The 24,811-nt window shown below is 34.2% G+C and overlaps 1 protein-coding gene across 2 annotated transcripts in view; it reads right to left on the minus strand.

Moving 5' to 3' along the window:
* Positions 1 to 1,517: 1,517 nt before the first annotated feature.
* The window catches only part of RASA1 (RAS p21 protein activator 1), a 107,093-nt gene continuing 83,799 nt past the window's right edge, over positions 1,518 to 24,811 (minus strand). The window contains exons 12-26 of one of the 2 annotated variants that reach the window (XM_078067082.1): positions 22,468 to 22,555; positions 20,402 to 20,479; positions 18,273 to 18,430; positions 17,715 to 17,791; positions 16,249 to 16,421; positions 15,781 to 15,940; positions 14,480 to 14,622; positions 12,703 to 12,818; positions 11,879 to 11,965; positions 9,568 to 9,635; positions 7,975 to 8,063; positions 6,144 to 6,221; positions 3,640 to 3,774; positions 2,468 to 2,597; positions 1,518 to 1,659 (exon numbers count right to left, since the gene is read on the minus strand). In XM_078067082.1, the coding sequence (XP_077923208.1) occupies positions 2,514 to 2,597; positions 3,640 to 3,774; positions 6,144 to 6,221; positions 7,975 to 8,063; positions 9,568 to 9,635; positions 11,879 to 11,965; positions 12,703 to 12,818; positions 14,480 to 14,622; positions 15,781 to 15,940; positions 16,249 to 16,421; positions 17,715 to 17,791; positions 18,273 to 18,430; positions 20,402 to 20,479; positions 22,468 to 22,555 (1,534 nt within the window). In that variant the 3' untranslated portion in view covers positions 1,518 to 1,659; positions 2,468 to 2,513. Of the gene's footprint in view, positions 2,598 to 3,639; positions 3,775 to 6,143; positions 6,222 to 7,974; positions 8,064 to 9,567; positions 9,636 to 11,878; positions 11,966 to 12,702; positions 12,819 to 14,479; positions 14,623 to 15,780; positions 15,941 to 16,248; positions 16,422 to 17,714; positions 17,792 to 18,272; positions 18,431 to 20,401; positions 20,480 to 22,467; positions 22,556 to 24,811 lie in introns of both variants that reach the window. The other variant, XM_036072390.2, reaches the window with a different exon arrangement.

The following is a 24,811-nucleotide window of genomic DNA, read 5'->3' on the forward strand; positions in this document are numbered from 1 at the left end:
GTTAAGAACTTACCAAATATGTTCAAGAAATTTAATTCAAATTGAAGTGAGTTGATGTAAAATGTAACTGCGGACTATGGTACTAAAACACTTGGGTATGGATCTTGGCTGTCTATTTCACTTTGTGACTCTGGTCAAGTTCTAAAGCTCTCTGCCAATTTCCCAAGGTGCAAATAAGGAAAATAATGCCTACTTTTCCCTGGATTAATGCGACTAGTGCTTGCATATACTAAGTGTTCAATAAGAAGTGTTACATATTAATAGCATTTGTTCAGATATTTAATTGTGATCTTATTCGGTTTCTAAGTTGGAACCAAATTATGAATGTCTAATTTTTTCTAGAAAACTGGGTTGCAGGAATTCTGAGAAACTCAGTAGCCCTGTAAATCTGAGTTTGATGGATACACAGCTGTTCTCAGTGTCAGTGCATCCCAGGCTGCACTTAGCATTAGAATGTAGGTACCATTTTAATTCCATCTCAGTATGAGGGCAGTATGTACTATATGTATATTCTAATAATTCTTTACGTTTCAGGTTTGAAGTTTTTGATTTAGTTCCTTCTCATTGTGGAATGAGGAATGAAATTCATGAAGTATGATTTTACAAACGACTGGAAGAAGCCAAAGTTGACAATCTTCCAGTGCAGTCCAAGTTAAGTAGCAATGCTGCTAGCCTCTAGACAGCATTGCAGAGTGTTCATAATTTATCTTGTTTCTCTTTTAAGTCCCTAAGATTTGGTATCAGAGCAAGGTCCACATTTATTTCTGAAAAGTCTCCTAACCAGCCCCATTAAAAAAAGTTTGAGGTCTTATTTCATGTTACTGCAATGAGTACAAAGGCAAATGACACATTTCCTATTCCAGCTTAAGAGAGAAAAACGGCATTAAAATATAAAAGGCAGAAGAGGAAATTTCAGCCTGGGGAATGGTGGATGATGATAGGTCAGTCTGGCTGAAGACTGAGGGGTGATTAGTGGGGGAGGATTAAGTTGCCTAGCACTAGAATTTGGACCTCTTTGGATAGTGTTGAAATGTTTTTGGAGATGTCACTGGTCCATATCCCTTCCACTCTATCCTTTATCCTGTAACCCAAATGGGCTACTGCCTAGTAGTCCAGCTATAAAACAGGAGTGAGGGAAAAGTAAAGTAATGGGAACTGACACCAAGGGAAAGCACAGGAGAGCAGATTGGGTGTTTGGCTGTTGAACATCACTGTTCACCTGTCTCCACAGAAGTAACAGTCTCTAATAGCTTAAAACTTTGCTATGCATCAATCTTCTAAATACTTGATTGTTTTTTTTTCCTGTATTTTAAAGTATTTATTAAGTGAAGTGTTGCTCTTAGAATCTAGGCCTTTAGAAAAAAATTTTTTTACTATAGAAAATGCTTTTCTGCCATGTACTTTTTTGTATGCCTTCTCTCTCTGGCACTAAATTTGAACTGCCCCCCCCCCCCCGCCCAAGGAGGAGGAAAATAATGAAATTGAAGGCTTAGCTGTATTTAGACAGAAGTAATCAATTATTCAAGATATCCCTTGGCTTTATTTTAACTTAAACCCTTGTGAATACCTCACAAAAATACATATACAGAAGCAAATAAAACTATACAAACTAAATATGCAGCAGATAGAACAAGTAGTCAGAAGTTCAAAGATGGATATCTGTGTAAAAAAATCAATTTGGAAATGAGTACTTTCAACAAAAGCATTCCAGATATTTTTAGACATAAAATAAATTGGTAATCTACAGAATGGGTAACATGCATTGATCAGTACAACGACCAATAATATTTATTGAATTCATACTATTTACTGTTGTAAACATTTAACGAAGCATCATGAGATCTAAATACAGTCTTTGACAATTCCAACAAAATAAGTGGTATGTTTAAAAAATAAAGCTGATGAGCAATAGATCCATTCTATATATTTTCTTTCAACAGTTCCAGCAAGAGAAATAGCACAGTATTTTTAAAAAGTATACAGCAAAGATTGTTCCTATTATAGTGGCAGACTCTGGAAACTGTAAATACAAATAGTCATTTAACAGTCAAACGGTCGTATTCCTAATCAGGAGGAAGTTACAGTCAGCAATCCAGTTATACTCAATTGTCAACAGAATCCTTTTTCTTGTCAGTTGATTCCATAGTTCTTTTTCCAAGACAGCAAAACTTTGGCAATTGGATGTATTGAAAATATACTTTCCAAGTTCAAGGTTTAGTCAGTCCTAGCATTTTGTTGTGTGAAAGGTGATCTGTACACCAAGGCTCAGTCAGAAGTTGGTAAAGATTGATTCCATATGTGGAAAAAGTGCAAATTTCCTGCACAGATAGCTTACAAAGCTGCTGGCACATTTACTCACCAGCAGAATCTTGGATTTTGTTTGCATAGCTCACACATCACTGGAATGTGGAAAGGTGTGCTATTTTTTTGGCAAGAGCAAAGGAGACATTATACTGATATGAATTACCGTGTTGTGCATGCTGAATCCAAGCAGGACACCTGGGCGAAGGCTGCTACCTGACATCGTTAGTTTTTGTATACTGGTTTTGTTTTTGTTGAAGCAGTTCTGTTATAGCCAGAAGCTTTTTCAGTACATGCTAAACAAGGAAAAACAGTTATGAAAATAGTTAATAAATGAATGAGTTTGGTCAGAAATTTCAGGAACCCTGGATTTTGTAAAAAGCCACATCAATTCAAAGGAATTCATAAAATAATACTAACCATTCTACTCAAAGCATAAAATTGTGAACGTTTCTATTCAGTCCTTGACTCAGCATTTTTGGTAAAGATACAATTTTTGTACACTAAATAGAATTTCATTTATTTGCCATTTTCATATCTACTTATAGCCCCGTAAGATCACGGAAGAGCAATCAGCTTGCAGCCCAGTGAACACTATCAAGTATCATGGAAGAAATAGAACTACACTGGGCCTAAAATTAATTAGGCCAAATTCTCCAATAAGAATTTTATTTTTAATTTAAGGCAAATCATAACAAACTCAGTCCCAGTGTAGCTGGAAGGCATTACATATACCATGGACATGTAAGTAGGCCAGTGGCACATACTCTGCCTAAGCTGCTAAAGTGACTGATTGATTGGAACCTTAATGAGCCAGAAGGTTATCTAAACTTGAGGGTTTTAGAATCTCTGGTTGAAGAAAACTCAGAATCCATAAACACAATGCTTTAATTTTCATCTCTTCTACAAGGCCCTTGCCACGTGCTTGGCCAGTACAGTGACAGTATTCAGGAGAAGCTTATCAGAAATGACAGTTTTCAAGGCCACACTCCAGAATCTCTGAATCTGGAGTTTGCAAGTCACTTGGCCATGCGCTGCGTACGTCAGATAAGCCACATCACTACGACTTCATAATTCAGTTGCCATTTTCACACATCACTGAAGTGTGTAACACCACCGTTTTTTCAGTGTGCAGTGTCAAACATACATAATTTTAGTCTGGGTCCATTATTTCTCTGCTGAGATCTTTGGGGAGGAGGATTCAGATTCTTAAAAATATAACTGATAAAATAACACTGTTGACCATAATTCAGCTAGTTACCTCTCAGACTCTCATGCTGACATTCTGCTTAAGTGCTAATCAAACATCACTGTTAATGAAGGCTGGCAAAAACCTACCTGCTGCGCACCACGTTCATTGCTGAGCGTTCGCAGTTCATCTGAATGGGCCACACAAATCTCATGCAGTGCTGCTAAATCACGGGACAGGTCAGTTCTAGAATGCTCTGTAGTGTCCGGAAGTTCAGGTACATTCTTCAAGAGAATAAAACCGCATTTAGAAATACAATCTTTATAGTCACTTCTGAAAATATCCTAATTGCTTATAGCAAACAGAATTCTTAGCATAATGTTCTCTTAAATTTCTCTTAAGAGTCTAAGATGCTATGTATCATTCAGTGCTATTTATTTCTGGTAAAACAAAGGTTCTGTGACCTCAGTATTCACATCAAATCCAGGTTCCAATTTTCTAACAAAGCATGTCAGAATACTGTACAGTATTACTGTTACTCTAAATAAGTGGGCTTCCTAAATTCTTAAGAGTTTTGGGTTTTTTTGATCTGGCACATAGACCAAAAAAATAAAAAACAAAACAGTGTAACTGCTAATCTGGATTAAATGCAAGCTAAACTTAAAATTCTTCCACTCTCTCAGATGCAGTTTCATTATTTAGCTGCTATAGTTTGTCCAAATTTATCAGTATACATAAAAGTTACACTATGGAAATGTGAGGAGAACCTGTCAGGCTTATAATTATCTGTGGACTATGTCCAAAACACTTGGTAATGTGTGGAAATGATCAGTGTTAATTATGGTATCTTCAGGTAAGGTTCATTAAATAAACTTCGTACTTTATTAGCAGTAAACACTAATATTAGTTTGAGCCTCAGAATAAAATTCAGCATGGACTCAGATTGCTGGTAGTCTTGAATAAATCTACTCTTCTCCCTAATGGTGAGAATTAATTTGCTGTACATTCCTAAAACCTGCAAAACACTCAGTTTTCTATGGCATGAACAAACACCTGAAATATAGTTCATTCTTGTTAATTCAGTTATCCATTCATTCAGTGAATGAAGGATTATAGAGGTAAAAGACTATAGTAGTTGCCTTCAGAGAACTTGTAATCTCTCTAGAAGACAGAGGTAAACTGATCATAGCAACACAGATATCAAAGATATGCAGAGGATACTTAGGTTTAGTGCTCATCAAAGCCCTTCTGAAGGAGATATTTGAAGCGAGTCTTGAAAGAAGGATTTGATTTATACAGGTGGTAAAGGAATACAAGAACATGAAGAGGCAGGAAGAGTAGTAGAATACCGGGAATTCTAAGCAGTTTAAAAGACTACATTGCGAAGCATAACTAGGAAAGTGATAAGAAAGCTCGACTGTAGATAGCCGTGACTATGGAAAATAAATGGAGTCCTAACCATGAATCTGAAGAATCTAAAAACCTAGAAATAATAGCTTAAGTTAAAGCTCGGTAGCTTTAAATATTGGATGATTTTCACAGTTCTTTAAATAATACTATAGAAAAATTTTTTTCAATCGCTGACCCAACTGTGTTTTTTTGGTAGTAAATATTTTTATCTCCTAAACGTCCCTGAGTTCATATATAAGAAACATGAACATCTAGCATTTGCCCCTGTATTTCTCACTTTTATTCTAAGTATGGACCTATGTTGTAAATAACTTCTTTCACAATGGTTTTTATCCCTGAGGTAGCAAAGTAGGGGCCCTCAGGAAGTGCTGGTTAGTTTCACTGCACACTGGTGTGGTTGTGGTTTTAACTGGATCCTGAATACGTTAAGGCAGAACATGGGCACCTCAGTCTCCTACCTTAGCATTCCCTAATGCCATACACCTGGCTAAACTGATAACCTTTTTGATAAACCTTTGTTTTTATATATGAACTGAATTACTAATATATTTTAAATTGATCCATTATCTGTAAATCTACAGCAAGAAAATTCAACTTTACTAAGAAATACAGGATCTTAGGGAATTTATTTATATATACAATTTCTATTAATTTTATAATCACAATTTATTTGTAAAGGCCCAAATAAGACCTCGGTAGTCCCACTGAATGAAGTATAATACTAAATCCGTGTATTTTATTCCTAGTAAAGCCCCAAGAACACTCTCTAGTCCATTTACTTATTTAACCTGGTCAGATCTGGGTCATCTACCTTGTTTCAAGTCCCATACACTAGCAGCTAAGTAAAAGCAGCAACAGAATATCACAGTAAGGAGATGGAACAGCTAAAAGGATAATGAAAAACAAGACAGAAACTAAAAAATAACACGAGAAGTACAAAAGCCACAATAGTGAGTACTTGGTATAAACCATTTAGCGTAAGAATAAATGTTTATAATCAATTTGTTTATGAAGGTAGACAAAAATAGGCATTTTTTTTTTTTTCTTAAGTTGAGCCCAGTGCGGGGCCTGAATTCACGAGTCTGAGATCAAGAGTCAAGGAGGCTTAACCACCTGAGCCACCCAGGTGCCCGTTTGTTTTGTTTTAAAGTTCTGGATAAAAATCTGAGTTGTTGCTTAAATGAGCTAACTCTCAGCTATATTAAATTTAGGTCTCAAAGTACTTGAAAAATTATATACATACCCCAAGTTCATCTAAAAACATGATCATACGGTGTTTGTTACTTTTGATAAATGGATTGACACCTTCCATATACGGCTCCTAAAAGTATAAAAACAAAACATTTACCATATGCATCAAAAACAAACACCAATAACCACCACATATGTAGCAAGGATTCTTATAAATCTAATTATGTCCATCAGTAGTAATACATGTTCACAAGAATTAATTTAATCATATAAATTTTCCTTCTAATAAAAGCAGACAGCTATACCGAAGAACTGGAATATTTTCATGAAAGAGTAAGAAATTCTGGATGAAAAGAAAACCCAGAGCACCAACCATGAGTGGTTGAAAATCCATAAATAACTTGACTCCCCAAAAACATTACTGATAACCTACTGTTGACCAGAAGCCTTACTGATAACATAAACAGTCGATTGACACATATTTTGTATGTTACATGTATTCTATTCTGTATTATTACAATAGAGTATGCTAGAGAAAAGAAATTATTAAAATCATAGGAGAAAATACATTTACAACAGTGTAAAAACCATGAGTAAGTGGACCCATGCAGTTTGAACCTGTGTGTCAAGGGTCAGCTGTAATTCATTCAAAAATAAACATGGGCCCAACCCAGAGGTTAGAATCCAGCAGAAAATATAAGTAATTAAAATACGGTATGCTAAAGACTGCAACAGGAATACGTATTTCTCACAACCTGCCTCACTATTCAGATAATTCAAAAGCTAAGCCATACTATACTATAAACTGCTCTTCATACTAAAATATTAAGCCTATTTAAAAATGTGCTATGTTGTAAAACAGAAAATGTTCAGTATTAACACAAGCTCTTTTAAAGTCAATAAATAAAAGATGACAAAGACCTCATCAATCAATTCCAAAGAAACACACGAAAAATCAAAAAAACATGCCTAGCAGGCTGGCAAAAATTAAACAAAATAATACTCACTGAGTTTTGGCAAGGCTCTGGGAAGCAAAAAATCTTATTTAGGAATTTTCCTCCAAATTAGTTTAAGGAAATAACTGGGCAATTTTGAAAGGAAATATATATAGATATTTGTTATAGCAGTATTTATTAACAGTGATAAGTTGGCAGCCATCTAAATGTTGAGTAGAAGAGTACTTAATAGCTACATGATGACATAATAATTAAGAATAATAAAATAGTTACGTTTCCAGGCAAGAAGTTTGTTCAATATTGACAAAGTCAGGCAACACGGTACGATCACTACCAGAGTATTAACAATCCTTATCGTTAGGCAGTGGGATCACATATGGGTGTTTTAAGAACTTGTCCAAGTTACTTACAGCAAATGTTTATGGTGAAATAAATAATAAAACAGACTCGAGTACATTTAAAAATATTCTTGCTAATTTTTATATTTAAGAGCAGGAGAATTTGATGGGGCGCCTGGGTGGCTCAGTTGGTTAAGCGACTGCCTTCGGCTTAGGTCATGATCCTGGAGTCCCTGGATCGAGTCCCGCATCAGTCTCCCCTGATCAGCGGAGAGTCTGCTGCTCCCTCTGACCCCTCCCCCCTCTCATGCTCTCTCTCTCAAATAAATAAAATCTTTAAAAAGAAAAAAAAGTACAATTTGAGTATATTGGAAATAGAAAATACAGTTTTCTATACTCGTTAAAACACTGGTTTTAAAAATTTCATTAAAATTTAAAAATATTTTTAAAAGACACACATACCAACAAAAAATATAACTATGAAATACTTTATGAAATAGACACTACTGAAAACTTTATAATATTCTATGGTTTTATCATCTCAAGGTTTCGTTCATAAGCGACATTTAAAGTATCAAAATGTTTTTACCTTAGCTCCAAATTCCACAAGATTTGCTAAGTTCTGCACAGATTTAGCCACTAATATCAGTGTTCTTGCAGCAATAGGAGACGGGGAATCTGTAAGAGAGAACTGGGCTCAGGTAAAGCAGTATAAAGTTAGCACTTTACTGCTAAAACTACTGACATTCTTAGAAATGATATGACCTGTATAATTCAAGAAAACTTGAGTTAAAGGGGGAAAGTTAAATACACTTATCAATTGTGAAAAGGGTGCTGCTGCAAGACTCAGCAATTCTCAACTGGTTGATATTTCACAATACCTTAAAGCTTTATCTTTATTGCTAAAAAGACTGTCACTCCACACACCTGCTTCATGACAGTTCACAAAGCTAATTTCAACCCCCTCAGGTTAGTAGTTTGCAATCTGAGCAATTCCCTACTCCCAACCTCCAATGACTACAAAAAATCACTTTAAAGTGATTAAGTCTGGGGCTTATGTTTTATATTGAGGGGAAAAAAAACAATAGAATATTATAGAATAAAATATAATAAAGATTGGTCAGGAAACAGTTCCCTATAGAATATGCATAGTAGGGTGTAAATGAAAATCATATGCAGCTATTACATATAAGCCTTGAAACATAACAGAATTATTTAACAGTAAAAATGTATAGATAAGTCTATCTGACTGCCTAATTTTAGACAGTACTCTGTGTATCTTAAGCTGCTGAACTGTAAATGAGTACTGCCTAGTGGTTCGGAGGCCAACATTCGGATAAACAAACCTCTGCAGAATTCTAAACCCTTAATTCTTAATAGAACCATAGATTTAACCATTTTGGTACCAATAGAAGATAATGACAGAGATGTGATGACTATAACTATAATAAGGTAAAACTTAAGATTTAGTCTAAAGTATTTTTAAATACAACTTTGACCTTCTAATTATTAAAAGAAAAATGGTTCAGGTTCCTTCTGTTAATGGCTCATTATTACATTTGTAGTCACAAATATCACTGTTCTTTCTTTAAAAGATGCCTATGACATCTGAAAGTCCTTGCATAATGGACATATGGGCAATAAGTAAAACCAAATCTGGTTTGTTGGAGTTTAAACTGGCCAATTAACATTATCTAACTGGTGACAAACCTCTCCATCTCTAATGGCCCACAGTTAAGTATTCACAGAGCACCTACTGCCAACTGTAGTTATCATTTTAATTTGATCTTAAAATACAACTTGCAGTGATAGTGACAGGGTCTAGCCTGGGCTAAAAGCACACAGAAACCTCTACCGAACTGAAAAAGCCAGGTTGTAGACTGGAAAAAGTCATCATAATGAGACTTTGAGACACAGGTAGGGATGGGGGGAAAAGAGGTATGTGTCTAATCATGCCACCTCAGGCTTCAGATACTAGATGGAAAGAAAAGCAGCAAAATAGAAAGAGAAGGTAAAGTAGCAAAAGGAAGGAAGAAGAAAAAGGTGCTTTGGAATGTTTTATATCAAGTCTTAGAACTGGATAATAAAAAACCAGATGTAAAAGAAAAAAATAACCTTACCAAATAATACCAAATTTTATTCTAATTTTTTTAATTCCAAAATTTTATCAAAAGCTGATTACCTGAGATGATATTAAACATCCGTGGATTCAGGATGGCAGGACAGATAAGTCGAAGAAAAACAAAACCACTGAATAGGAGGGAAATTTTTTTTTTTAGAAAACTACTATATATGTTACATAAAAATAATAAACAAAAATTTTACTACTTGTAGAACCATGAACTTTGAACTGATGTAAAGAAGCCCAAACACAGCTTCAAGAAAATAGTAAGCTAAAGTATCTTACTTTAAGAACATGTATCTCCTTTGTACGCTACTTGCTTTTCCCAAATTTGGAATTTTCAGTTTATTTTGGGAAGATTTAAATTATATCTGTAACATTTATGGTCTTGGCAACTCTTTATTCTAATATACTCACTTCGAGGACACAGTAGCCTTAGAACACTAAGAATCTCTGAAATACTATAGGAGTATAAAAAACCTTTTTATACAGACACAGGCCTGTATGGTCCTAAAACTCACATTCTCTCATTCCTTAAATAGAATAGCCCAATAAAGTCTGTTATAAATCAAGTTGATTATACTGATTTTGCTGATGAATCCTAAAAATAAGAATCCATTCTACTAGAGAAAAGTGACTTCTTGATAAATGAAAATGTATACAATTGAATGCTATAAAGATTTTATGGCAAAAAAGAAAAAGACCTCACCTTTCACCTTCTCCATTACAGAGATGGTAAACCAACTTTTATCATTTACTTTCCAACCTAATGACGGTTTACTACTTTTTGGACTCTTAGAAAATGATTGTTACTTCTCATATAGCATTTATTGCAATTATAATACACAATTATCAGCTCTTTAAATATCTCTTTTAAACTAATCTGTGAAGAATCTTGCATAAATTTTGCTTGAAAACATCTTGATACATGTTTGAATCTGAAATATAACCTACCAACACTTAATCATGAAAGAATTTCAGTATGCAAATCTTTCTGTGAATTTTTAGAAGTGATTTTAAATTTAAAAGGCACAGTAGGTACCTACACATATATTTAAAAGCTTACTGTAGGGAAAGAAATCATCACCTTGGGCATAAATGCCCCTTAAAAAGCCTGTAGTGTCAGACAATTCACACAGCAGAAATTCCTGCTGTGTTTGATTAACAGTTACACTCGTTGGAAACAGTTTACAGAGGCTTTAATTTACATCACACACAAAACTGTGCTTTCTGAAACTTAGGCTGCTAATTCTAATTCCTCTCAGTCACTACTAAAGCGAAGAAATATAGAATCTACAGTTCTTTAATACTTATGTTCTATCATTACTAACCAAGAGAAATTTTATCTACAAAAAGAGTAGAAGCCTCTTTCCAAAACTTAGGTTGCAGGCAGGATTGACACACATTTTTCACAACTAACTGTATGGTATTAGTGTCTTTAGTGGTTGTCTAACTTTTTTTAATGGGATATAACATGACCGGCAGTATGTATTCTACATAAAATATTATTAGTAGACCGCTATATTCTCTGATGCTTTTGCACTGAATTTCCAGTTGTCTTCAGCACATTGGGGTGTATTTTAACAAAAGCCTACGAAAGTGTTAGAGATCTGACTGGATCTTAGAAGGTTGGCCTTTAGTTCTGCCTTAGCACAACCTTTCTATATAACCTTAAGCAAACAATTTTAACCTCTACAGATCTGCTTCCTCATTGGAAAAATAAGTTACAACAGTGATAATGAAGGTACCTGTATACAAGGTACAACATTCTGTGACTTGCCAAAGCAATTCCTCCTAATTACTGCACAGCGAGCACACTGAAACCCAGCTTCAGAACTAGAGGCTCTGGCTGGAGATTAGCCCAGAGTCCCAGACTGCTACAAACCCATCACTCAGTCAATTATTGCTCTTCCTTCTTAGCAGCACATCAATCCCGCTTTCACTCCTCCCACTCTCCCCCGCCTTCGCTCTTCTTTCTCTCTCTGTATGGATGTATATGCATATATGCACATAGGTAATGTATTGTGTATATGAAGAGTACTATATAAAGTTAGCTACAGATTTTGCTGGTTATGTAACTTTTAACCTCATTCTTCCTATAAGATAAAAATTCCTAATAGTTAACTGATTATACATGAGTGCTCCGGTTTTTAGGAAACACACGAGGTAGATAAATATCTCTTAGTAAACTTCCAAAAAAAATATGGTAAAGTTAACGTTTAGTAGCCATCTGAGTAGAAAATACTCAACAGGGTTCTGACATAAAAGTCTTGAATTATACACTGTTACTCTTCACATTTTCACAGTTACCCACTTGACTATCAGTGCACGCTATCCACAGTGATTTAACAAGTGGATTGATGAGCCTTACCTAACAACTCTTGTTCTCATGGTGGTATTTGTGGGCCACTTGTGCTGGACAGATTTCTGTAAACACCCATAAATATATCTCAGTGTCCTGCCAAAACAACACAATCATCTCAATACATAAAGCAAGGGAAAATGCTGATCTCATTGCAGCCGAAAGCTTAATTTGCCAAATATACATTTTAATGCAACTGGCTCTGACCCCCAGAAAAGTACTCTGCTACAAGTAGTGAAGGACACATTTGGCAAGAGATAAGAAAAACAAATAGTTTTCATCATCAATTCATTTAGTCAGTTCTTTACATTTACTTTGGTAGAAATCTTACCATTTTTACAATGCTTCTGTATTAATGAAAAATAAGAAGAAAAAGTACTGGAATGAGGATACAAAGGAAATACTAAGCTCAGATTCCAGGGAGATGGATTTCGACTTATGATAACTTCTACCCGAATAAGTGAGTTCACTTAAACTAAAAGCTGTTAAGCAGGTACTAACTGTCTGGTATACATTTAACCAAGATATTTATGATCTCCTCAAATCTGAGATTATAAGTCTCTATTCATTACCCAAGTTACTGTATAAACCAGACATGTTAGCCTGTGTAAAAACATAATTTAGTATTTATTTTAATGTAAATATTATACCACTGTGGTTTCTTCAAGTCACTCTTTTGCCTTAAATAAAATTCACTTTGGAAGATTGAAAAACCCTTTTGCAGAGTAAAAAACATTAATTAGGACAGTGGAAAAGCTTACACATTTTAGAAATACAAATTTTTCAAAATGCAGATACACAATTTCTTGTCACATTAAAATTTCAACACTTACGGTGGAAGTATTTCTGAAGCCATGAATATTTTCTCCACAAGCTCTGAAAGTATGTTCAATAGGTGTGCTAAATTAGTGTTCACATCTTCATTTTTTTCTAACTTTGATGGACTTAACTAAGAGAAGGAATAAATTAACATAAATGCATCTTGGCAGTGATAAATGCAAATTAATCAAGGTTATCAAACAGTTGTTTTCAAGGTTCTCTTTTTTCATTTTTCAATCTGTTTTAGTCTTGGGGGTAGATATAAATGGGAATTTTTAAGTAGTTTGCTCTATGGAACTCATTTACCATTAATTTCCAATTACTCAACTGTACAATAAGCAGTGATTATTCAGCACATTTCATTTGCTCTGGGATTAATACCAGTGTTAATTTAAGCTCTCTTTTATTCATTTACCATGCTTTACCATAGATTTTTACAGCCACAGAAAATGGATTAGACTTTGTTTTTAAAATAGAAGACAAAAATCCAGCTTTAATGATCACATATACACAAATATAACAAATATACTAGGAGTATTTAAATGAGAATAATGATCACCATGTATTATAAAATCTATCTTTAATTGTATTTATTTGAAAAAAAAAACACTGATTAAAATAGAAAGGCTTTTCTGAATGCTGTAGACAGAATAATGAACCTTTCTCAAGGTTCACTGAACCTCGAAATCTAAGAATTCTGATCTAGAATCAGTGGAGTAGATTCATCTGTGTAAGTCTGAATTCCCTAGCCTGATCTAGTACCCACAGACTCTCTGCAGACTTGCTTGGTTTCTGTATTCTTTTCAGTTAGGCCAACTATGGCATTACCCCAGGTTTTCAACACTAAATCCTCAATTTCTTCCCTTTAGGTTAATGAGTAAAAACTGACAACTGTAGTGCAAAATTAACATTTGACAGCTCCCAATGTACATATCAAAAGCAATTCCTTGTTTTATTAATTTTATATCAGATCTAAAAAATGTATTTCATATCTTCCTTCTGTAGTTGCTCTACCTTCAAAATAAAATGAGAGAAGAGCCATGTGAGATTCCACTCTTTCTCTTAATGGTTTATTATGAATTTACACTGAAACCTTAATAATCCTAAAAGGATGTTTTTATTTGCTTTTGAATGGATTATGTTGTACTTTTTTACCCCCAAAACCTTCAAGATACCCCTGGCTATTATCAGGAAGTGCTTCATAGACTGTAACTTGGTTTTACAACCAAAGTCTCTGGCAAAAACTTCAATTTATGTTATATGTACACTTTCTGAAAGCAGCATACCGTATCATTATCATATCATTAGTACAGCAGGATAAATGAGAAAGTACTTTCATTAATTTCTGGTGCAATTTGAGGTTTTTAATGTCAAAGTACATCTTTTTTTTTTTTTTTTTTTTTTTTTTTTAAAGATTTTATTTATTTATTTGACAGAGAGAGAGAGAGACAGCTAGAGAGGGAACACAAGCAGGGGGAGTGGGAGAGGGAGAAGCAGGCTTCCTGCCGGGCAGGGAGCCCGATGCGGGGCTCGATCCCAGGACCCTGGGATCATGACCTGAGCCGAAGGCAGACGCTGAACGACTGAGCCACCCAGGCGCCCCTCAAAGTACATCTTTTTTAAAAAAGTCTATTTTGTCTAACATTTTTCTAAATGTATTACAAAACGTGTAAATGCCCTGATGAATAATTTTAGAAAGCTAATATACTTTCCTTATAATGTAATTAGCTATAAAGCATCACCTATTAAAATATGTTCCTTGCTGAAATACTTAAAACATGAAATTCGTACCTCGCAAGACTGCTTGCTTTCCATTATCTTTAAAATAGAGTCTTTCAAAGCATGATGAACAAATTGTGTAGCAGTGGCTTTCATATACTGCTCCATCAAGGTGCTTGCAAGTGTTGTAGCTCGAAATAGAGTAGTGGCTTCATCTACATAAATATTTATATTAAAAGATTATTTATATAAAGGATTGTACTAATGTGAAACCAGATTAGAAATTAAATGAATTCATTTTTCCCTCAACCATTACAGCCATTTAAGTATGCTTATTTGTATGCAGCACTGAAGTATTGATTATAAATGACATCCTATATTTCTATAAACTTATCTCTTCAAAGGTCTTTATTCATTAGATCAGCAGGAGGTGCTGACACTGGCATAATCATAAGAAAAACAAAGGCTTAGAATGGTTATGTGACTTGTTAAGACCAAAGAGCCAGTGAGTGCCAAAAATAAGATCAGAATTCAGCTTTGCTATCCACTGAGCCCACACTTTGGAAATTCTGAGTTAATTTCCAAATAAGAATATAATGTAGTGGTATAAATCATAGGGATCATTCTGTAATGTACAAAAATACCAAATCACTGTGATACATACCTGAAACTAATAGGATATTGTATATCAATTATACTTCCAATTTTTTTAAATGCAGAAAATGAAAAAAAAATAAAAGCCACCACCACCACAAAATCCCAGTATAAATTATTACCTTAAAAAATGGCTATTAATGACCTAAAAAACACAAATATTGCCAAAAAAAGACAACCTCAGTATAATATCTGGACCATCACTTTATCTTTCCTGACAAATCCATGTCTTTTACATTTTCTATGATTAGGAGGAAATAGTTTTAGCTTTTATAGTTTATTGGGGAACCTAGAAGCAAGCACTGTTACTAAGCCAAAGTGCTAGCTGGAAACGGGTTAACTGTGACAAATTTGTAAGCTGTTACAAAGCACTGTGTGTCCAGCTCAATTGCCTGGGAACTACCTATCTATAAAAGCTAGAAATAAAAGGTAGCTGTCACTTAACTTTTGTGCAATGAATTAGTAAAAGAGAATATGGTAGGTACACCAAACTATTCTTAATAATCAAGCACTATGAGCCACTTGATAGGGATAAAGAAGTCAGTTTCTTATGGCTTCTAATGGAGTAATTTACCATGACAGAAACTGCCAAATGTTAGTCAGCACAAGGATCAGAACTGACATTCCAACTTTAATTTTTAATGAAGGAAAAACAGAGTAACTTAATTTGCAAGATTTTTTTTTTTTTGAAGTATCACACCAAGACATTGATACTTTACCTTCCATGCTTATTTCTCTGTCATTTAGTGTACATAACAATAACGATTCAAGCTTTTCATGAAGAAAAATCTTTAGTAGGATGCTAGCCAGTAGTGTTCGGTCCTGTCCACATACATGTGATAAAGCATAGACTACATGAAGCTCCTTTTGCAGTATAAGCTAAAAATGACACCAAGAAAGATTACTGAAAGTACACAGCATTAATCATTCTCAATGAGATGAACAGGAATTCTCTTACGTTCTTCTATTTAGAAATATGTTCTATTGAATACATTTATTAAAAATAGAATGAGTTTACAGCCTACATATTTATACTCTCTTAAGACCAACATCATACTACTGCAAGGCTTTTCAACCTTCTACGCCCATCACTGGTGCATTAAGCTATGACATTACTATGTTTAACTTAATAGATCTTTTCTTTAATGTTAATTCCATCAAAAATAGACTGGTAAATAACTTAATACCTCTTTAAATTCACTGTACTCTTCTTCTGGCATGATTTTTTCCATAGAATATCGTGCTCGGACACGCAGAGATCCTGGTTCAATACCTTTTAATGGTATATGGGAGCTGAGCAAAAACCATTCATCTGTGGCATGCCCTTTCTGTAACCGGCTCAACTGGCAGCGCATAAATACTTTGATAGAAAAACATCAAATGATTACTGTCTAAAAAGAATACACTATAATTCGTCATACCAGTAAATTTTCCTGACATTTTGTCTTCTCTATAGTGTTAAATGCTTTAAAGGAGTTTTCAGTAGTAACACAAATTCAATACTTGATACACTTGATACTTCATTCATTTACTCAATGCCTATTTTGTGCCAGACTATGGTAGGCAGGGACATGGGATACAGACATGATTAAGACATGGTCTCTGACTTGCATGGAGGTCACAGTAAGGCAAGAAATCAATCATGGTACAGTGTGGTAAGTGCTGTTAACAGTGGTTAATGCTACCGAAGTACAGAGAAATAATATGTAATTCAGCCCGTGGAAAAATCCATTCCAAACAGGTAATCCTTAAGCTGACATTTAACAGGATGTGGAGGTGTAGCTAAGTAGAAAGGCAGAGAAAAAGAAAGAGAGCACAGTCCAAAGAAAGTATGGCGGGCACTTTTAAAATCCTCGGATTGCTTAAGAGCTCTAAGAAGGCTGGTATATCTAGAAAGAGGATATACCAAAGATGCGCTATGAGAGCAACAGGGTGGAGGAGTGGATCAGGAAAGGGCCTTTCTTCTGTATTTACGATGGGTTTGGATTTTATCTTAAAAGTAATGGGGAACCACTAAAAAAATGTTAAACATTTAAATAGTACAGAAATGACAGAATATTTTTTAAGGAAAATTCAGGCTTTGATCTATCTTAATGCATATCACTTCTTTCCCTAAGCCTTTTAAGAAGGTATTAACCTAATTCACTCTGATGTGAACTGCTAAATCCCACTGCCACCTTTTTCAGCAACAGGCTGGGAGAAGGTGTGCTACTGAGAACAAGAACGGAAAAGGTTCACCAGAAATGAATAAACAGTGGACTAATTTAAAGAAAAAGTTTTAATAGAGTGCTTTTATCCACTTATATAAAACTATACGAAAACAGGAAAAACCTAAAAAGTACAAAGAAGGGATAGTGGAAGCACCACAGAAAGATGGCCACTTTTACTATTCTCTTGTTCCTGTCCACTGGGGAGGGAAGGGGAGATGAAAGATACTTTAATATCAAGGGCTTACGTTTACAGTATGTACAATTTTGCCATTTTGGTCTTTTTTCTTATTAAAGAAACTCTTCCTCAACAATCAAAACTTTTAGAAGTACAAAAAAACTATGTCAAATTATACTATTTGAACTTTTTTAGACATTTCATTATGAATTTAAAAAAATATACAAAACATGTTTTACTTCACAAAGAAATTTCTGTATCAACTTACAGATATCAGGATCTTTGCTTTTCTTTGTTTTATTACTAAGAGTTATCTCAAATCTGTTGATGTCAGGAGGAAGATCACTAGAGGAGCAAAAAGAAAAAGAATTAACAAAATATCCTGGCATCAAATTTCTAATTCTTTTATTTCTAGGATCAAATAAGTCCCTTATTTCTGCCACTAAACAATCTGAAGATGCATGCTGGATTCAAAATGTGTTATTATTTGGAATACAGGAATGCAGACAAGCAAATCATACTTTTCCTACTATCTTCAACCTCCTCAAGTAAATCCTGGAAACCGTTGTAAACATTTTGTATGTGTGTCTTAGTAAATGTTTTTGAACCTGTCAGTAACACTAACTCCTATTAATAACTAGATGAAAAACCAAGGACATAGCACTTCACTAATAAAAGCAGGGGGAAAAAATGTAAGTACTTCTAAAATGCCTGGACTCGGCACCTTGTTCTGGTAGTTTAGAGACAGAGACAAAAAAAGAGAGAGAGAAAAACATGCAGTAGGGTAAAAGAAAAAGATTTAATGTAATGATAAAATAAGACTTACTCGAAGACAAACTCTTCTGACCATACAGGGTTTTGCCCTTCCCTTGCATGAGTTTTTGCTACCTGGACGCTATTCAGGTAGATGTTACAATATGGATTCGTAAAATGTTTTACAGGGAGTTTATGGGCTTCTTCAATGTGTAAAACAAGACTGCTGACCTAAAGAAAACACAAAAATTGTTACCTCAGATTTCAAGAATTATGCATTAGGTTTCAAAAGCAATTACTATTTAAGAAATAAAAAACCCAAAACTGACTTATTTTTCCCGTTTCTGAAGACATTATGACCTGTAATTATATTTTCCTTTTTATGTGACAGATAAAATACAACATTCAAGCATTTAAAATAATTCTTTTAAAAAAAAATGCAGTTGTTCCTCCAATTACATTCTTGTAGCAATTTAATGAAATGCACCATTTTTACTAAAAAAGAGTTCAGAGAAAATGGAAATAGAGAAGAGGATTTTTTATTTTAACATAAGTAAAAAATTGTCCCCACCCAAATCAAAATCCTGTAGGTTATATAAAGCTCATCTGGAAGATTTATCTATAAACGTCCACAGCTAGAAAATATTTTTACAACACTGATTCTGCCTTCTCATTTTACAGAAAAAGATACAAATCCAAAGAAGCTAGGTTATTTGTCAGTTTTGATGCCAAAACTTAGATCATTCACTTTCTAGTATCAGATTCTCTTTCCCTCTTGCCACATACTACTTGTGTGGCGTAGGACAAGTCAGCCTCTCTGACCCTCACCTCCTCAGATATAAAATTAGGATAAAGTCTACACTGCAAGTTGTTGTAAAGATTCGAAATAATACATGTAAAAGCACACAGGAGAGTACCTACAAAAGGGCTCAAGAGACGTTAGCTATGATTTTATTATATCATTTTTTTATTCTGTTGTATTATAGCTAAAAATGATAACTTCATAGCTAAAGTTTCACACAAGACACAATCTGCAAAAACTCAGTCTGATTTTTTATAGCTTACAAAATGTTAAAATATGATCTGAGAACACAACAATTATGTATATAATTAAATGTCCTTGAGGAAAGGGTTAGACTTTTGGTTATAGGAAATATAACTTACAGTCATCTAAATATTAACCATTTATCGACTTAAAATAGAACAATATATTAAATTCACAAAGCTTATTGGAAATTTCCATGAATAAAATAAGAATCACTTTGGTCAATAAATACTGTACTAAATGTTCCTCAAAACTCCAAGAATATTAAAATTACTTAACTTTTTCCAACTATCTAGGGATAACAATACAGAATAAAAAAAAAAAGCAAAGATATGGAGGGTATATTGACTTTACATACCTAGAAAGAAAGAGAAAGCCCAGCTTAACTCTATAAAATGAACATGTATGACATGTTAAGGTTCAAATAAGAACCTACGTAACAGTTACATAATAGACTTCAAAGCAATTACTAGAAAGTGAAAAACTGAAAAGTTTATTTGGATTAATACGTAAAGTCAGATGATCTTTTCAATAATTACCTTTAGTTGTACTTTTTTGAAATAGGCCAAAATAATTCTTTCAAGAAAAAAAACAAATGAAAGCGCCTAACAGAATGGTTTCTGTTGTTGATGGTTTGGTACTGTTATTTTAAGTAGAAGAAAAAAAATCCTTGGTATGTTTTCAAAAGATGGCATTATGGACTAAGTACCCAACAGGTATATAAAGAACATTCTTTTTCATAAATATTTCTCCTGCTATTGAACCAAGTGGAAGCATGGCTTTAAAATGCCTGAAAAGATAAACTTAAGAACTCAGAAGTGCTATTCCTTATGTTCCACATATGAGTGAAACCATATGATAACTGTCTTTCTCTGCTGGACTTATTTCACTTAGCATAATCCCCTCCAGTTCCATCCATGTCGATGCAAATGGTGGGTATTCACTCTTTCTGATGGCTGAGTAATATTCCATTGTATATATGTACAAAAACTAATGATGTACTATATGTTGGCTAACTGAACATAATATAAATAAATAAATTAAAAAAAAAAAAAAACTCAGAAGTGTTTGAAATGTAGCCCAAAACAGTTCTGATGGAAATAAAGAGCAAAGTAATAAAGCGAAACGTGACAACATCAAAGAAAATTAAATTTCACCTGACGCAGGCGTTTATTAGATGTCCCTGGACTACTTTTCCGTAAATTGCAAAATGCCTGCAGACCTTTCATCCAGTCCTACAAAAAATAACAGCATGTCAAAGAAATATACAATAGTTTATTCAGTTTCCAATCATCAGGGTTTTTTTTTTTTTTCTCCAAATTCAGCAGTTCTTTCCTGCTCCAGACTGCCATTTCTATACTCCGAGTATGCTGCACTTCAATACATTGGGGGCTCCATAAAATAAAGCAATGACCAAAACAATTATAATCATCCTTAAAATTGTATTTCTGTTGAATCCCTAAATTAATGTTTAAGTATGCCATGAGGGACCATTAATTAGCCAAAAAGTAAAATCCACGTGAAGTTATTAAGCAGTTCTATTTTGTGAAAGGAGGACTGACTGCAAAACCAACTGATCACATGATGACTGACTTGATGACTAGCATCTAATCTTACCTTAGACCATGATATAGGTAGAAATGTGTAAGGGGATCTGGGTTATCTGTAAGCCTTTCAAACATAACATTAGATTCAGAACAATTTTTAGGCTAATATTAAATTAAATTGAAGCTGTATTTTTAAATGTTTATCTAGTGGTCTGGAGAAAGGAGAGAACAATCTTAGGTTTATCAAAAATAAATCTAATCTTTGGCTTACTTATTTCCACAAAGCTCTGCACTACTGCTTTACTCAGTTATATCTTTAGCTTGTTCACTATTTCAGTCTGAACTCTGAATGTTTAGAGGACATCTTTACAGAACAAATTAAGACCTAATCAATTACCATAGCTTTTAGAAGGAGAAGAGAGTAACCACAGATCCCAAAGGCTACCAAAGTAACAAAACTGGAAATACCAATGGTATTTTTGGACTTTAAGTGGTACATGGAAATAAAGAATATGTAAAGTTTATATATAAATACAACAAAAAAAAGTTCTATTTATACTGAAATGTCATCAAAGTATATAACACATCTTTATTTACAAAGAGGGAACCTGATGAAATAATTGGAGGACAGGAAACTGAAGTTTAAATTTCTTTCCTAACTCAATTTCTAGCATTAAAAATATATACACATATATATATATGTTATCTGTTTTGAACTCTACTTTTTCATCTAAATATTAGGTATAATACCCACAAAACAAGGTTTTTTGTGTGTTATATGTTAATATTTATTTGAAATGTTTTACAAAGATTTGAAACATGACATTCAATTGTGAACCATAAAACTTAATGTGGCTCATTCATCAATTCTAGAGCCTAAGATATTTTCATAATTTATGAATCAGGGACGCATGCCAGGATCCAGTTTTAAGAGCTTCTGCCTCATATCCAGAGTTGGCAAATTATCTTCTATTTACAACAAAGTTGTTTTCTTTGACCTCTTAACCACCTTCAGATTCTTCCCGTAGAGTATAAGCAGAAGAAGTATCACCGGATTTGTACCAGTAAACACCCCTGAAATATTATGGTTCAAAGAAATCAAAGTATTTTTAAAAAGAGTTTTTGGAAAACATTCTCTCATCACAGCAATGCTTAAAATTTAATAAAAGTTTTAAGAAGGGCATTGCACATGGATCAATGCCTAGTGCTGAAAGTAGACATCACATGAAGACTTAGAGAAAAATAGAAAATTCCTAAAATACTTTTATTTTTGATGACTGAACTTCTATTTTTAGACATGAAGCTCAACCAGTAAAGAGTAACAATGCCTGTTAGCAAAACTAACTGGCTTACCTTTCAATTGTACTGAGAATCTCTATAACCTTTCTGCAGAGAGGATTTTAAATGAGCATTCTCAGTTGGACTCAACATCATACAGTATTTAAAGGTCAGTTTAAAATGGAGTTTTCATTCCTAATAGCCCTTCACTGAGTTTTTTCCTGCATTTGTTTCAAAAAAAATTTTACACATCAGAGTTCTCATTCCTTGAAATAAAAAGATGATTAGATTTCACTCTTCCTTTTTATTACTTTATCATATATGCAACAGTTTCTTAGTTAAAAAGAAAACATGAGCTAAATAAAGGTTTGCAATAGTTGAGAAAATAATTAACTTACCTCTGCTTGTTCTGGAGTTTCTCCTGCAAAGTAAAAAATGTAATGTTCTTCACTAAAGTGCTGAACCACTATCTGAAAACAGTTTGGCCTTTAAAATATAAACAGAAAAGTTATTAGGAAGCTTAACAAAAAGCACTAAAACACACCAACTTAAAATCACAACATATAATTATATAATGTATATCAATTGACATTAATTCTCAATTTAGAGAACCAATACTCCATTGTCCAGATCATTACTGAAAAGAAAACATCAGCTGCACATATTCTAAAAAACTTTTTGTCAGCACCCCTGGAATTTTATCAATCCTTCAAAGTTTAAAAATGTTTTAAGCTGGAACTGCATATAGCTAATCTAAACATTTTTTAAAGCAAAATGTTACTAAACTCATTACTTCATAATAATATATATTATACATTTATAAGTGCTAGAAAAAGACTAGACATGTTCTTAGACCAAAAATGTTCTTAGTGGTTATCTCTCACAGGTAGACTGTGGGTGATTTTATAAAATCTATTTTTATCTATTTTCAATTTTTTTTTTGTTTTACAACTGACCATTTTTCCTCATCTGTTAAAATGGAAACATCATCTGCTCACACATATGCTTGTTCTGATGATTAAATAACCCAACAGTGGTATACAGTACATATTCGTTCTTGTCCTCCAATAGTATGCACCATACTAGAATTCATTTGACATGGAAGTACATTAGTAGTTTAAACCTTTTTTTGAAGATGTGTTTGTTGTATTTCCAACCAGACTTGAAAATGATTATAAAATGTTTAATAAGGGCCACCCCAATGTTAATAGCAGCAATGTCCACAATAGCCAAACTGTGGAAGGAGCTGAGATGCCCTTCAACAGATGAATGGATAAAGAAGATGTGGTACATACATACAATGGAATTAAATTACTCAGTCATCAGAAAGGATGAATACCCACCATTTGCATTGACATGGATGAAAATGGGGGGGATTATGCTAAGTGAAATACATCAAGCAGAGAAAGACAATTATCATATGGTTGCACCCATACATAGAACATAAGGAGTAGCACAGAGGACCACAGGGGAAAGGGAGGGAAAACTGAAGGGGAAGAAATCAGAGAGGGAGACGAACCATGAGAGACTCTGGACTCCAGGAAACAACCTGAGGGTTTCAGAAGGGAGGGGGGTGGGAAGATGGGGTAACCGGGTAATGGGTGTTAAGGGGTGCACGTGTTGTGATGAGCACTGGGTGTTATGCACAACTAATGAATCGTTGAACACTACATCAAAAACTAATGATGCTGGCTAACTGAACATAATAAAAAATAAATAAATAAGGGCCGGGGCACCTGGGTGGCTCAGCTAGTTGAGCGTCTGCCTTCAGCTCAGGTCATGATCCCAGAGTCCCAGGATCGAGTCCTACATGGGGCTCCCAGCTCAGCAGGGAGTCTGCTTCCCCCTCTGCCCTTCACCCTGCTTGTGCTCTCTCTCTCTCAAATAAATAAAATCTTTAATAAATAAATAAATAAATAAATAAATAAATAAATAAATAAAGACCTTCAGGTTTTTGAAACTCAAAACTCAATAAATGTTTTTCCTATTTCTTGCATTAATCAGATTAGATCTTTTACTTCAGTGTTAGGAGGCTACAGCAAAATACCCAGAGTACAAGCTTAATATTTATTAAAAAACCATCCTATCACGCTTTGAGAATGCTATAAAATAATACAAGTACAAATTGGAAATTTCAGCTTCTGAAAGTGGCTTGAATCAGACTGGCCTTCCTGGCTCCATGAAATATAAATAAAACAAAAAACAACTGTTCAAAATCACTGGTGAACTACCAGAGCAACTAAGACTTGAGAGGCCAAGATCATAGTGAGGAGAGCCTGAACTTTCTCCACAGCTCTTCCTTTCAAATGCATTTGCCAATTCCTAAACTGCACAGGGCAAGAAGCTGAGAAGCCTAGCAGAAGGAAGCAGCATCTAAGAGGCCCAAAAACTAACCAGCACATTCTGCAGTTTCATACTGCTAGGAGAGACAAATGACTTTAGGGCCTTTAAAAGAGAAGGCTTTCATCTGAAAACCCTACCCATGCCTTCAAAATAAGGGCAAACCAGAAAATAGAACAGCCTTCACCAATACCTCCATTTGATCCCTGAGGGGACTTATATGGCAGAAGAACAGTCCTTTCTGGAGGCAATAACATTATCCATAGCTTCTACAGTTTTTCATACACAATGTCCACCATTCAGTCAAACATAAGTAGATATCACAGGAATCATGATCGAACGACTGAAAAGCCAATCTAAGAAAACAGATGAAGGGGAAAGACCTACATATAATCCAGATAT

The sequence above is a fragment of the Halichoerus grypus genome, chromosome 2, assembly GCF_964656455.1.
Source record: "Halichoerus grypus chromosome 2, mHalGry1.hap1.1, whole genome shotgun sequence".
NCBI lineage: Eukaryota > Metazoa > Chordata > Mammalia > Carnivora > Phocidae > Halichoerus > Halichoerus grypus.